Raw genomic sequence first — 13,672 nt, forward strand, 5'->3', positions numbered from 1 at the left:
CCTGTGGTGTGTTTTCAACAAGTTTTGTTCAGATTTATGTTAGATTTTACAAGTTATTCACATTTTTAACTTTACAAAATTCAGTTTGAAAAAGAATAACTTGAACACTGCAGCGGCAGTTGCACTGACAGTTACAGCTATGACATCACAATGGGATCTCATTTGCAACAATGTTGCAATCACAGAAGACTGAGTCCTGGCAGAGAGAGGTTGAACAGGATGGGGAGGTTGTGCTGGGGTATAAGTGAAATGAGCCGCCCCTGCACAGTTGGGGGCTATGGGTGAGTGGTGGAATATTACGTTGGGGGAACGGGTTGCATCGAGGGACCAGGCCTCCTGTGTGACAGGGACCCGACGGGTCCCACAGTTGAGTAATATATAAAGTTTTTATGCATGCTTTTTTGGGGTCAATTTTGACCATTTATTTAGCACTGATGCTACTGCGACCCTATTTGACTCTTGTCCATAATTTCATATTATATTTTTGTTTTCTTTCTTTCATTTCTCTCCTTATTCGTTGGGCCTATACTCGCTGGAGTTTAGAAGAATGAGGGGGGACCTCATCGAAACGTTCAGAATAATGAAAGGCTTGTCTGGAGTAGATGTGGAGAGGATGTTTACACTAGTGGGAGAGTCTAGAACTGGAGGTCATAGCCTCTGAATTAAAGGATGTTCTTTTAGGAAGTAGATGAGGACATTTTTCATTAGTCAGAGGGTGGTGAATCTGTGGAATTTGCCACTTTGTCTTTGGAGGCAAAGTAGGCGGATATGTGTCAGAGATAGATAGATTCTTGATTAGCACGGGTGTCAGGTGTTATGGGGGGATGACAGGAGAATGGGGTTAGGAGGGAGAGATGGATCAGTCATGATTTAATGGCGGAGTAGACTTGATGGGCCGAATGGCCTAATTCTACTCCTATCTTATGATCGTATTTCTCCCTCTCAAGTCTGCTTGTGTTTCCATCTGTCTCGAATTCTAGTTTAAACCCTCCCCTACAGCTAGCAAACATGCCCGTGAGAAAATTGACTTGGCATGCACAGCCATCTGTGGCAATAAATTCCACAGATTCATCACCTTGCTGTCATGTTTAGCCTTAATTTTAGTCTCTGCATCCATTCTATCTAAAGTAGGTTGAAAGAGGCCGGTGTTGTCAGTCCTAATAGGTTAAATATGGGGATATGGGGCAAATGCAGACAGGTGGAGCTTGCTTGGTCAACATGGATGAATTGGGCCAAAGAGCTTGTATCTAGTCAAGAGTGTTTTATTATCATATGTCCCAGATAGAACAATGAAATGCTTTGGTGCAACAGCACAACAGAATATGTAAACATAGTACACTGTAAACATTATCATAAACAAGGAAAAAAAGTTCAGTGTGTGTGTATATACATATAATGTGTGTATGTGTGTATGTGTGTATATACATATACACACATATAGAGTCATGGAGTGATACAGTGTGGAAACAGGCCCTTCGGCCCAACTTGCCCACACTGACCCACATGTCCCAGCTACGCTAGTTCTGCCTGCCTGTGTTTGCCGAATACCCATCCAAACCTGTCCTATCCATGTACTTGTCTAACTGTTTCTTAAATATTGGGATAGTCCCTGCCTTAACTACCTCATCTGGCAGCTTGTTCCATACATCCACCACCCTTTGTGTGAAAAGGTTACCCCTCAGATTCCTATTAAGTCTTTTCCCCTTCACATTAAACCTATACACACACACACCATACACATAAAAACAAACAATATTAGTGCAGAAAGACAAATCGAATGCCCCCAATACGTAGTTCAGAACTATCTATATCTGTGCTGTGTGACTATGACTGTGCATTCGCCCTATCTAATTCCTGATGATTGTGTACACCTCTATAAGATCTTCTTGCATCTGTGTTGTTGCCCTGTGAATGTCGAAGCAGCGTTAAATCATGCATGTATTAGTCATAGCCTTGCTTGACCAGCGCTGCTGACATTGGGGCAATTACACTCTCCCCGCCCGCCCGCCCCCCCGCGCTGCTGGCCAGCTGATGTGACGCGGCGCCCTCGCTTCACTGTCATATGATCGCCGGCTGCGGAGCTGGAGGGGGAGGCAGAGAGAGAAGGAGGGAGAGAATAGGAGAGAGGGAGACAGAGAGAGAGAGGCAGAGACAGAGGGAGAGAGAGAAGGTGACACACAGAGAGAGAGATAAAGAGAGAGACAGAGGGAGAGAGACAGAGATCGAAGGAGATAGAGAAGCAGAAGGAGACAGAGGGAGAGGTTGAAGGAGAGAGAGGGAGAGGCAGAGATAGAGAGGGAGGGGGAGGCAGAGGGAGAGAGATAGATAGATAGATAGAGAGATAGATAGATAGAGAGGGAGATAGATAGAGCGATAGATAGAGCGATAGATAGAGGGAGAGATAGAGATAGATAGAGGGAGAGAGGGGAGCAGCATTCAGAGCCGGAGCCGAGGCAGCGAGCGGATCAGAGGCATCGGGCGGGCCGGGTGTGAGCAGCAGGATCCCGGGGAGGATTGGGTCCGGGTCCGGGAGCGGGAGCCGCAGTGGAGAGGAGCGGGGCAGAGACGCACAGCGACGGCAGGATGAGCATGCTGGTGCTGATCAATAAGCTGCTGGACTGGTTCAAGTCCTTGTTCTGGAAGGAGGAGATGGAGCTGACGCTGGTCGGCCTGCAGTACTCCGGCAAGACGACGTTTGTCAACGTGATAGCGGTACATGCACTCCCGCACCTCGCCTTCCATGACCAGCCCTCGCCCCCCACACACACACACACACACACACACACACACAGGCGGGGTGATCACCCCCTCTCCTCATCCCTCCTTCCCCCTCCCTCCCTCCCCTCCTCCCTCCCTCTCCCTCCCCTCCCTCCCCTCCCTTCCTCCCCCCCCTCATTCACTCCTCCCTCCCCCTTCCTCTGCCCCTTCCTCTTCTCCCCTTCATCCCTCCTTCCCCCCTCGCTCTTCCCCTCCCTCCCCTTCCTCCTGCCTCCTTCTCTCTCCCCTCCCTCCCCCTCCCCTTCCACCTTCTCCCCTTCTCCCTTCCTCTCTCTCCTCCCCCTCCCTCTTCCCATCCCCTTCCATCTCTCTCCCCCTCCCTTCCCCCTCCCTTCCCCCCTCCCTTCTCCTCTCCTCCCCCCTCCCTCCCCTTCCACCTTTCTCCCCCTCCCTCCTCCCTCTCCCTCCCTCCCTCCTCCTCCCCCTCCCTCTCCCCTTCCACCTTCTCACCCTCCCTTCCTCTCCTCCTCCCCCTCCCTCCCTCTCCCCTCTTCATCTCCCCTCTTCCTCTTTCCTCTTCTCCCTCCCCCTTCTCCCCCTCATCCACCCCCTCCTTTCTTCTTCCCACCCCTCCAGGGCAGAGCCACTATTCCAGGCCTCTCCAGTCCCTGCCATTGAGACCCCTGGCTGTGCAGCTGCCCCTCTATGTGTGTGGGAATCTGCCGGGACTGCCCCTGCAGGAGTTGGGTGAGCAGCTGGGGCTGTGGGGTGAGCAGGAGCTCAGAACGCCTGTGTCACGCCTTTGCCATGCAAGCCCCTCCTGCCCGTGCAAGGTTATCATCATTTCCTGTGCAATGTCTAGCTGTGTTTGGCCTTTAAATCCCTTTAAACCAAAACACAACTTAATCTTTGCATCTAATAATATATTTTAAAACAATCTTTGTATCTTTTTTTTAATCAAACCTCATCTGAGGGACAATTTATATGCTTGCATGTGTGAATTTTTAAAATATGTATACAGATTAACTACTGTCATGTGTGGTATGGCTGCACCTAGACTCCTTGTGTTACAAGAATTCTTCCCCGAGAATTTATAACCCTTGATTCAGTTGTGCCAGAAAATAATCATTAGGAACGTCACTGAATTTGCTTACAAATTCTCCAGCTGATGTGACGTATTAAAAATTAATATTTGTATCCATCCCTTTTTATTTCAACCTTTTAGGTGCTCTATATTAATTAATTGCGTTTCATTTTCATATTTTACAACGTTCCTTTTAATTTCCTAAGGCCTTCAAATTTTCCAGTCAAACTAAAAATAATCTTGCTTTCGAATAATTAAGCTGGGCCCGAGAGTCAGAAATATATTTTTCTGTTTGCAATGATAGATTAAAAAAATTATTTTAATGCAAAATTCCTTCTCCTGTGCTCTATGATAGCATCCGTCGACCTAGTAGGTTATTCTTTCTTTTTATTGCCTGTAGAGTCTTACAGTTAATACTTTCCCTTAAATGGGCGGCACAGTTGCTGTCTTACAGTGCCAGAGACCGGTCTGATTCGATCCTGACTACGCTTGCTGTCTGTACGTAGTTTGCACGTTCTCCCTGTGGCACTGTGGGTTTTCTCCACGGGTTTAAAGCTGGAAAGGGTGTATAGAAGATTTACGAGAACGTTGCCAGGACTTGAGGGCCTACGCTATAGGGAGAGGTTGAGCAGGCTAGGAATTTATTCCTTGTAGCGCAGGAGGATGAGGGGAGATCTTATAGAGGTCCACAAGATCTTGAGAGGAATAGATCGGGTAGATGCATTTTAATAAGATAGTCTTTTATCCAAGCGGTACAGTGCTGCATCAGTACAGTTGCTGCCTTACAACGCCAGAGATCCGGGTTCGATCCCCAATAAGGGTGCTGTCTCTACCATGTTTAATGTTATCCCTGTGACCGCGTGGGTTTTTCCCAGGTGCTCCGGTTTCCTCCCACACTCCAGAGACGTACAGGTTTGTACGTTAATTGGCTTCTGTAAATTGTAAATTATCCCCAGTGTGTAGGATCGTGCTAGTCTACGGGGTGATTGCTGGTCGGCGCGGACTTGGTGGGGTGAAGGGCCCATTTCCTCGCTTTAGATTTCAGAGATACGGCATGGAAACAGGCCCTTCGACCCACCAAGTCTGTGCCGACCATGTTGCCACATCTGCACTAGTCCCACCTGCTTACGTTTGGCCCATATCCTTCTAAACCTTTCCTGTCCATGTACCTGTCTAAATGTTTCTTAAACATTGCGATAGTCCCAGCCTCAACTACCTCCTCTGGCAGCTCATTCCACACACACCCACCAACCTTTGTGTAAAAAAAGTTACCCCTCTGGTTCATATTAAATCTTTCACCCCGCACCTTAAACCTATGCCCTCTGGTTCTCGATTACCCAACTCTGGTTAAGCCAAATATATTAAATCTTAATACAGAGAGTTTTGAAAATGTGCGACATTTTTATGTTTTGAAATTAATTTTTGTGATGTTGGGATTATTCACCAAACCCCTAGTTATTGCTGGTCCCTTGTTGTTCTTCAATTGATGTTGGGATTCATCTCGGATGGTCTCCCATCACAGTGGCGCAGCGGTAGAGTTGCTGCCTTACAGCGAATGCAGCGCTGGAGACCCGGGTTCGATCCCGACTACGAGTGTTGTCTGTACAGAGTTTGTACGTTCTCCTCGTGACCTGCGTGGGATTTCTCTGAGATCTTTGGTTTCCTCCCACACTCCAAAGACGTACAGCTTTGTAGGTTAATTGGCTTGGTAAATGTAAAAATTTTCCCCAGTGGGTGTAGGATGGTGTTATGTACGGGGATCGATGGTCGGCGCGGACCCGGGTGGACCGAAGGGCCTGTTTCCGCTCTGTATCTCTAAACACTGTGGCCTGCAGGTCTGGCCACGTGCTAAGGCTTTGAGCGGTGGTGGTGCCTGTTGGTGATGGCATTCCCACATTACTGCCATGCCCGGAGTTCCAGGCCTAGGACTTGGGCTCAATGAGGAAGTGGCAATGTCCTCCCAAGTTACGGAAGTGTGATTTGGTGGGGAACCTGCAGATGGTGGTGTTTGCATGCACCTGCTGCTCCTGAATCTCTTTGTGGTGGAGGTTTGGGATATACGTTAGACGTTACAAAATAAGGAGCCGGTCATTTAAAACAGGGCAGCGTAGAAATTGTATCTCTCGCAGGGTAGTTATAGAATTATACAGCGTGGAAGCAAGCCCTTCCGACCGACATGCCCACATGATCCACCGATCCGTGAATCTCTGGCAGATAAAATCTTTGCCCCTGAGGGTGATGGAGGCCAGAGTTTTAGATATATTTAACGTAGAGGTAGATAAATATTAAAAAGATTGAGGGGAACTATCACAGAAGAGGAGGCGAGGCCAACATAGATCAGACATGATCGTATTGAATGGTGAGGCAGCATTGAGCGTTGGAGTAGCTAACTCCTGCTCCCATTTTAATGAGTTCATGCGCTTTTACGTTTATGGTTGTTATCTCTCTAAAGCAGATTAAGTTGGAGGGTTACATTTGCCTATATCTGCTCTTGTGTCTCAATCTTTAGACTTTAGCACTTTAGAGATACGACGTGGAAACAGGCCTTTCGGCCCACCGAGTCTGTGCCGACCAGCGATCCCCGCGCATTCACACTATCCTACGCACACTAGCGACAATTTACAGTTGTAATTTAAGCCAATTAACCTACAAGCCTGTATGTCTTTGGAGTGTGGGAGGAAACCGGAGCACGCAGAGAAAACCCACGCAGGTCACAGGGAGGACGTACAAACTCCATACAAACTGCACGTGTAGTCAGGATCAAACCCAGGTCCCTGTAGGTGTGAGGCAGCGATTCTACAGCTGCACCATTGTGCCGCCCTAATCTGTTGCCGTATTCTGGATGGGGCAATCGTAATGAATTTTGTTAGATGGTGCTACTATATGGAGGGAACTATCATTTAGGATAGTGGATACCAATCTGGAGGGCGGGTTTTCTTCTGGATTGTGTTAGGTTCCTTGAGTGTTACTAGAACTGAACTCATCCAGGTATGTGAAGTATATTCCATCACACACCTTAACCTGCAGTGTACGGAGAGAATGTTACGAGGATGTTGCCAAGACCTAAGGGTCTGAGCTATAGGGAGAGGTTGGGCAGGCTAGGACTTTATTCCTTGGAGCACAGGAGGATGAGGGGTGATCTTATGGGGCTGTGTACAATCGTGAGGGGAATAGATGGGATAGATACACAGAGTCTTTTACCCAGCATATGGGGAATCAAGAACCAAAGGACATTTGTTTAGGTGATGGGAATTATTTAATGGGAACCTGTGTGGCAACATTTTTATACAAAGGGTGGTGGTTTATGGAACAAGCTGCCAGAAAAGGAGGTAGTTGAGGCAGGTAGTACAGCTGCATTCAAAAGCCATTTGGACAGGTAGTTGGATAGGAAAGGCTTAGAAGGATATGGGCCTAAATGCAGGGAGGTGGGTCTAGTGTCGATGGGGCATCTTATATAACCATATAACCATATAACAATTACAGCACGGAAACAGGCCATCTCGGCCCTACAAGTCTGTGCCGAACAACTTTTTTCCCCTTAGTCCCACCTGCCTGCACTCATACCATAACCCTCCATTCCCTTCTCATCCATATGCCTATCCAATTTATTTTTAAATGATACCAATGAACCTGCCTCCACCACTTCCACTGGAAGCTCATTCCACACCACTACCACTCTCTGAGTAAAGAAGTTCCCCCTCATATTACCCCTAAACTTCTGTCCCTTAATTCTGAAGTCATGTCCTCTTGGTGGGCCTGGGCAGATTGGGCTGAAGGGCCTGTTTCTGTGCTGCATGGTTCGATGACCTCATTGATGATGGGAAGACTTTGGGGTTGTGGAGATGAATCACTGGCTTCAGTGAGCTGCCCTTGCATGTCATGGTATTTATGCTGCAGTTCTGATTGAGTTTGCGGTTGGTGGTGAACCCCAGGAGTTTGATGAATTCTAGAGGCAAGACAAGGGTGACTGTCCTTGACAATATGGCCAGGGTGATGGTAGCGGCAGCGACTATCAAAGACCTGTGGTTAGACAGCCCTTTGTTGCTGGTGAGGATCATCGCCTACCATTTAGAGCGCAAGAAAAAAGATTGACACAACAAGCTGGAGTAACTCGGTGGGTCACACAGCATCTCTGGAGAAAAGGAATAGGTAACGTTTCGGGTGCAGACCCGCTACAAATTTATAGTGCAAATGTGTGTTGATAGTCCCATGCCATTATTGGAGCAGCTCAGCTAGAGATGAAGCATGTGCTTGTATATCAGTCTGGGGTGCAAGAGCTCGGATGCTATCTAGTCCCATTGCCTTTGCTGATGCAACCTTAATCATTTAGAATAGGCAATAGACAATAGGTGCAGGAGTAGGCCATTCGGCCCTTCGAGCCAGCACCACTATTCAATGTGATCATGGCTGATCATCCCCAATCAGTACCCCGTTCCTGCCTTCTCCCCATATCCCCTGACTCCGCTATTTTTAAGAGCCCTATCTAGCTCTCTCTGGAAAGCATCCAGAAAACCTGCCTCCTCCGCCCTCTGAGGCAGAGAATTCCACACACTCACCGCTCTTCGTGAGAATATATTTTAGATTGTATTTCTGAATTGGAGCTTTATTTTATAAGATCTAAATTACATTTTAAACTATTATTGCACCGTCGAAAGGAGGAATACATTTCAGTTATCACAAACAAAAATAAGATCTATATTCTGTCCTTGGGTACCATATGACCTTTCCAATGTTCTTTTTTAAGTGGCAATAATTATTATTCTGCATTAATCCTGTAGTGCTTTCTTTTTTGACTCATGCTGGGAATTGTGCAAGATGCGGGGGGGTGGGGGGTAAATAAGGAAGATGGCTGGCTGGATATTCTCATTCCTAACTGACTGTCGTGAACAATAACCTTTCATTGTCCTCGACTTGACTGCAAGCTTTGCCCACATTGTTGTCCTCCTGTACGGTAGTGTCAGTTCTGTCATCCAGCCGGCCAGGACTAACCTCGTCTACTTTGTCTACTTGTGGCTGGAGAATGAAACCAAGATCTTGTTATGGCGGCACGGTGGCGCAGCGGTGGCGTTGCTGCCTTACAGCGCCAGAGACCCGGGTTCGATCCCGACTACGGCTGCTGTGTGTACAGAGTTTGTATTGTGACCACGTGGGTTTTCTCCTGGTGCTCCGGTTTCCTCCCACACTCCAAAGACGTACAGATTTGTAGGTGAATTGGCTTGGTATAAATGTAAATTGTCCCTAGTGTGTGTGTGTGTGATAGTGTTAATGTGCGGGAATCGCTAGTTGGTGAGGTCTCGGTGGACTGAAGGGCTTGTTCGGGGCTAATTGGCATGGTAAAATTGTAAATTGCCGCTAGTGTGTAGGATAGTGTTGGAAGGAACTGCAGATGCTGGTTTAAACCAAAGATAGACACAAAATTCTGGAGTAACTCAGCGGGACAGGCAGCGTCTCTGGAGAGAAGGAATGGCGACGTTTCGGATCCAGACATTCAGTATGAAGAAGGGTCTCCACCCGAAACATCACCAATTCCTTCTCTTCAGCGATGCTGCCTGTCCTACTGAGTTACTCCAGCGTTTTGTGTCTATTGTAGGATAGTGCTAGTGTACGGGGTGATTGCTGGTTGACGCAGACTTGGTGGGCTGAAGGGCCTGTTTCCGGGCTGTATCTCTAAACTAAATTAAACTAAACATGGTATTTATTTCTACTGCACCCTACGTTGTGCGTTTAGCGCTGTGATGAATGAAGAAGTTGAGAAGAGTCCTTCTGATACTTAACTGATCGGCAGGTTTTGGGAGAACAAGCCAATACTGTTTTGTCCAACTTCAATACACAGATGTGGTCATTCTATTGTTGAGGTGGTATGAGGATGTTGCTCTTGGATAGCTGTCCTGCCAGTTACCCTGTTGTGAAAATGAACACAATCCATTAGAAGATAGACGCAGGAATCGCTGGTCGGTGAGTTCTCGGTGGGCTGTTGGTGGCTAATTGGCATGGTAAAATTGTAAATTGCCACTAGTGTGTCGGATAGTGTTGGAAGGAACTGTAGATGCTGGTTTAAACCAAAGATGGACACAAAATGCCAGAGTAAATCAGTGGGTCAGGCAGCATCTCTGGAGAGAAGGAATGGATGACGTTTCGGATCGAGACCTTTATTCAGACTCTCGCCGAGACTTCTCGACCCGAAACGTCGCCCATTCCTTCTCTCCAGTGATGCTGCCTGTCCCGCTGAGTTTTCTCCAGCATTTTGCGTTTATCTTGCGTGTAAACCAGCATGAGGTTTCTTCCGACACAACTCGTACGAAGCATGGCGAAGGAAGTAAATAAAAGTGGGAGTATTTGCACAGTTGATGGGAAAATGCTCTTTGCTGACAATTGTGGGAAATGTTGTACGCCAACCATGGTTCTTTGTTGAGCTAGCACAATCGTTCTTTGATAGATCAGTTTTATATCTCTCGTTTGCTCACATGTAAATGGCAGGCATGCAAAACAGCTGACTACTGTGCTGTTCACTTTTACCTTTCATTTCCTTGCTTTAATTTGAGATGGTTTAGTGGAATATATTGAACCCTCTGCATGAGAGGGAGATTATTTTACAGAACATGCCGCTGAATTGTGAGCCCCCTTTGCATTGTTTGAGTTGAGTTTAGTTTCGGTTTAGTCTATTGTCACGCGTACAGAGGTACAGTGAAAAGCTTCTGTTGGTGCTAATCGGTCAGCGGAAAGACAATACATACAGATAGATTTTGTTTTAGAACTTTACAGTGCAAACTTCTCGCACATTAACACTATCCTATACACACATAGGACAATTTACAATCAATGTCAATCAATATCAGTTTTATTCGTCACTTGCACATAAAGTACAAGTGAAATGAATTTGCCAGTTGCGGTACAATGAAAAAAGAACACACAAAGACACAATAACAATTTTTAACACAAACATCCACCACAGCATTCACCACTGTGGTGGAAGGCACAAAATTTGGCCAGTCCTCCATTTTCTTCCATGGTCGGGACAATTATACCAAGCCAATTAACCTACAAACCGGTACGTCTTTGGACTGTGGGAGGAAACCGGAGATCTCGAAGAAAACCCACGCAGGAAGAACGTACAAACTCCGTACAGACAAGCACCCGTAGTCAGGATCGAACCCGGGTCTCTGGCGCTGCAAAGCAGCGACTATACCGCTGCGCCACTGTGCATCTTGTATGTTAATAAGAGCTCCAGTCATTAATCTGTTTTCTTTATTTTTTTTAATCTATGCTTTTCCTTTCATGCTCTTTCAAGTGTTGTGATCAACTTTGAATTCCTGAATGCCACCCTTGAAATCATAATTTGACTCGTCACATATTTTGACAGGCCTATTTAATTTCTTCATATTATCAAAGCCTAACCTTGAGAAGTATTAATGTGAATCCTTCAACATTCTATCACATGTCAAACCATATTTACCTCATTTTTGTAGTTAAAAAAACAAGTTTGTTTAAGTCTTCATAACCACTTGATATTGATAACAGGATAAGGTGTTTTTTTTAAATATCTAAAATTGGTTTTATATATGTGAAAGCAGAACTAAATGCAATTGTTCACAAATTCTAATTAACACCTACTTTGTTGATTTTGTTAAGGAATCCCATTGAACTGTTATAATAATATTAAATGCAAACTGCTGTAAATGATTTCCAGAATAGAAAGGGGATTATTTGAGAAATTAATTTCTGGTGAGATTTGTATTAATTCTTTGTTCAGCACTGTGTATGTGCACGTAATTTTCAACACATTACCCAGTGTATGTGGAGATGCAGGAAAGAGTGTTTAAATTTTTTTTTAATTGTATAAATTGATTAAAATTTGATCTTTGGGATGGCTGTTTATCAAGGATTTGGAGTGTAGGCCTTACCTGAAATGGCAGGTTTGTGTTTTTTAGTTTATTAAGTTGGTGCCATGTATATGCTACAGTTTGCTCTACCATTCTGATTGATATTGACTACATGCAACATATAAATGAGGAGGAATCTAATGCCCCTGTCCCACTTAGGAAACCTGAACGGAAACCTCTGGAGACTTTGCGCCCCACCCAAGGTTTCCGTGCGGTTCCCGGAGGATGCAGGTGGTTGCCAGAGGTTTCAGGTAGTGGAAGCAGGTAGGGAGACTGACAAAAACCTCCGGGAACCGCACAGAAACCTTGGGTGGGGCACAAAATCTCCAGAGGTTTCCGTTCAGGTTTCCTAAGTGGGACAGGGGCATTAGGACAGGGTCAAGACTGTTTTATTACTATATGTCTCGAAACGGAACATTGAGGGGTCCCGACACAAAAACATCACCCACCCCTTTTTTCCAGAGACACTGCCTGACCCGCTGAGTTGCTCCAGCACTTTGTGCCTATCTTCAATATAAACCAGCAGATGCAGTGTGGTAACTGGTAACAATGAAAAAGTGGAGGTGAAGGCGTGAAGTTGATGATCGATGTGGAGGATCTAATTTGCAAGACTGGAAGCGGTCTAGTTAATCATGTTTGACATAGATGTACTGGGCCAACGTTGGCCCGCAGTTCTTGTGTTGTACTGTTTTATGTTACCCGTATGAAACGAGTCAGGGGGAAATTTGAAACACAATGAAACTATTTGTTAAGGAGCTGTTTTGTGATGAACTTAGAACAAATCAATGTATGAAAGTCAAGATTCACAGGTTTAGTGAGGTACAGTTTAGTCGAGGTGAGGTTCAGGTGTGAGAAGTTTGGTAGTGAGGTATCGTCGAGGCGAGGGGTTTAGTCGAGGTGTAGGTGAGTGGAAGTGAGCATAGGTGAGGTGAGGAGAAGTGGGTGTCTGAGCTCAGGAAGGGAGACCAAGGTGCTGCTGAAGGAGATGGGGCCACTGTTTTCAGTGGCAGAGAATTCTACAAATTCACAACTCTGGGTAAAAATCTTTTTTTCATCTCAGTGCTGCAAAGGGACATTTCAGGTAACATTTTTTGTAAAGATTTTTTATAGCTGATGAGGCCCAAGATTATTAAGGGTTTGGCTGTTTCCAAGGAGAGTCCATGGGGCCACTGTTTTAAGAATAAGGGGCAGACAATTTAGAACGGAGAAGAGGAAAATTCACCCAAGAGTTGTGAATCTGTGGAATTCTCTGCCTTTTTTTCATCTCAGGCTGCTGAGAGAGAAGAAGGACATGGGGTTCATTGTGGGTCAGCCATGACATTTTTTGAAGTAAGAGATTTTTTATAGCTAGAATTTAGAAGATGAGGGGGCCATTTATTGAAACTTACAAAATTATTAAGGGTTTGGACAGGCTAGATGCAAAGATGTTTCCAATGCTGGGAAGTCCAAAACTAGGGGCCACAGTTTTAAGAATAAGGGGTAGGCCATTTAGAACGGAGAAGAGGAAATATTTTTTCACCCAGAGAGTGGTGAATCTCTGGAATTCTCTGCTGCAGAAGGTAGTTGAGGCCACAGTTCATTGGCTATATTTAAGAGGGAGTTAAATGTGGCCCTTGTGGCTAAAGGGATCAGGGGGTATGGAGAAAAGGCAGGAACAGGATACTGAGTTGGATGATCAGCCATGATCATATTGAATGGCGGTGCAGGCTCGAAGAGCCAAATGGCCTACTCCTGCACCTATTTTCTATGTTTCTATGTTTCTATGAATGGCAGTGCTGGCATACTCCTGCACCTATTGTCTATTGTCTATTTCATGAAATATATATATTTTGGGGGTTATTTTACATTCACCAGCATGCTTATCATGCTTATGTGTTAGAAACATTCTGAGCTTCTGTCATGTAAACTACCAGCAGAAGCTTGAGAATCACTTTCAATTTATTGAAAATGGAGGCGCTTCAGGCGTTGTCCCTTGAACCCCCACCGGGGC

The 13,672-nt window shown here is 45.7% G+C and overlaps 1 protein-coding gene across 1 annotated transcript in view; it reads left to right on the forward strand.

The window, feature by feature from the left end:
* Window positions 1–2,383: 2,383 nt before the first annotated feature.
* Window positions 2,384–13,672, forward strand: part of LOC129706192 (ADP-ribosylation factor-like protein 8B-A) — a 46,608-nt gene continuing 35,319 nt past the window's right edge. Inside the window, exon 1 of the mRNA XM_055650251.1 lies at window positions 2,384–2,712. Coding sequence (XP_055506226.1) covers window positions 2,584–2,712 — 129 coding nt within the window. The 5' untranslated portion in view covers window positions 2,384–2,583. The remainder of the gene's footprint in view (window positions 2,713–13,672) is intronic.

This window comes from Leucoraja erinacea, chromosome 19 (assembly GCF_028641065.1).
Source record: "Leucoraja erinacea ecotype New England chromosome 19, Leri_hhj_1, whole genome shotgun sequence".
Classification (NCBI taxonomy): Eukaryota; Metazoa; Chordata; class Chondrichthyes; order Rajiformes; family Rajidae; genus Leucoraja; species Leucoraja erinaceus.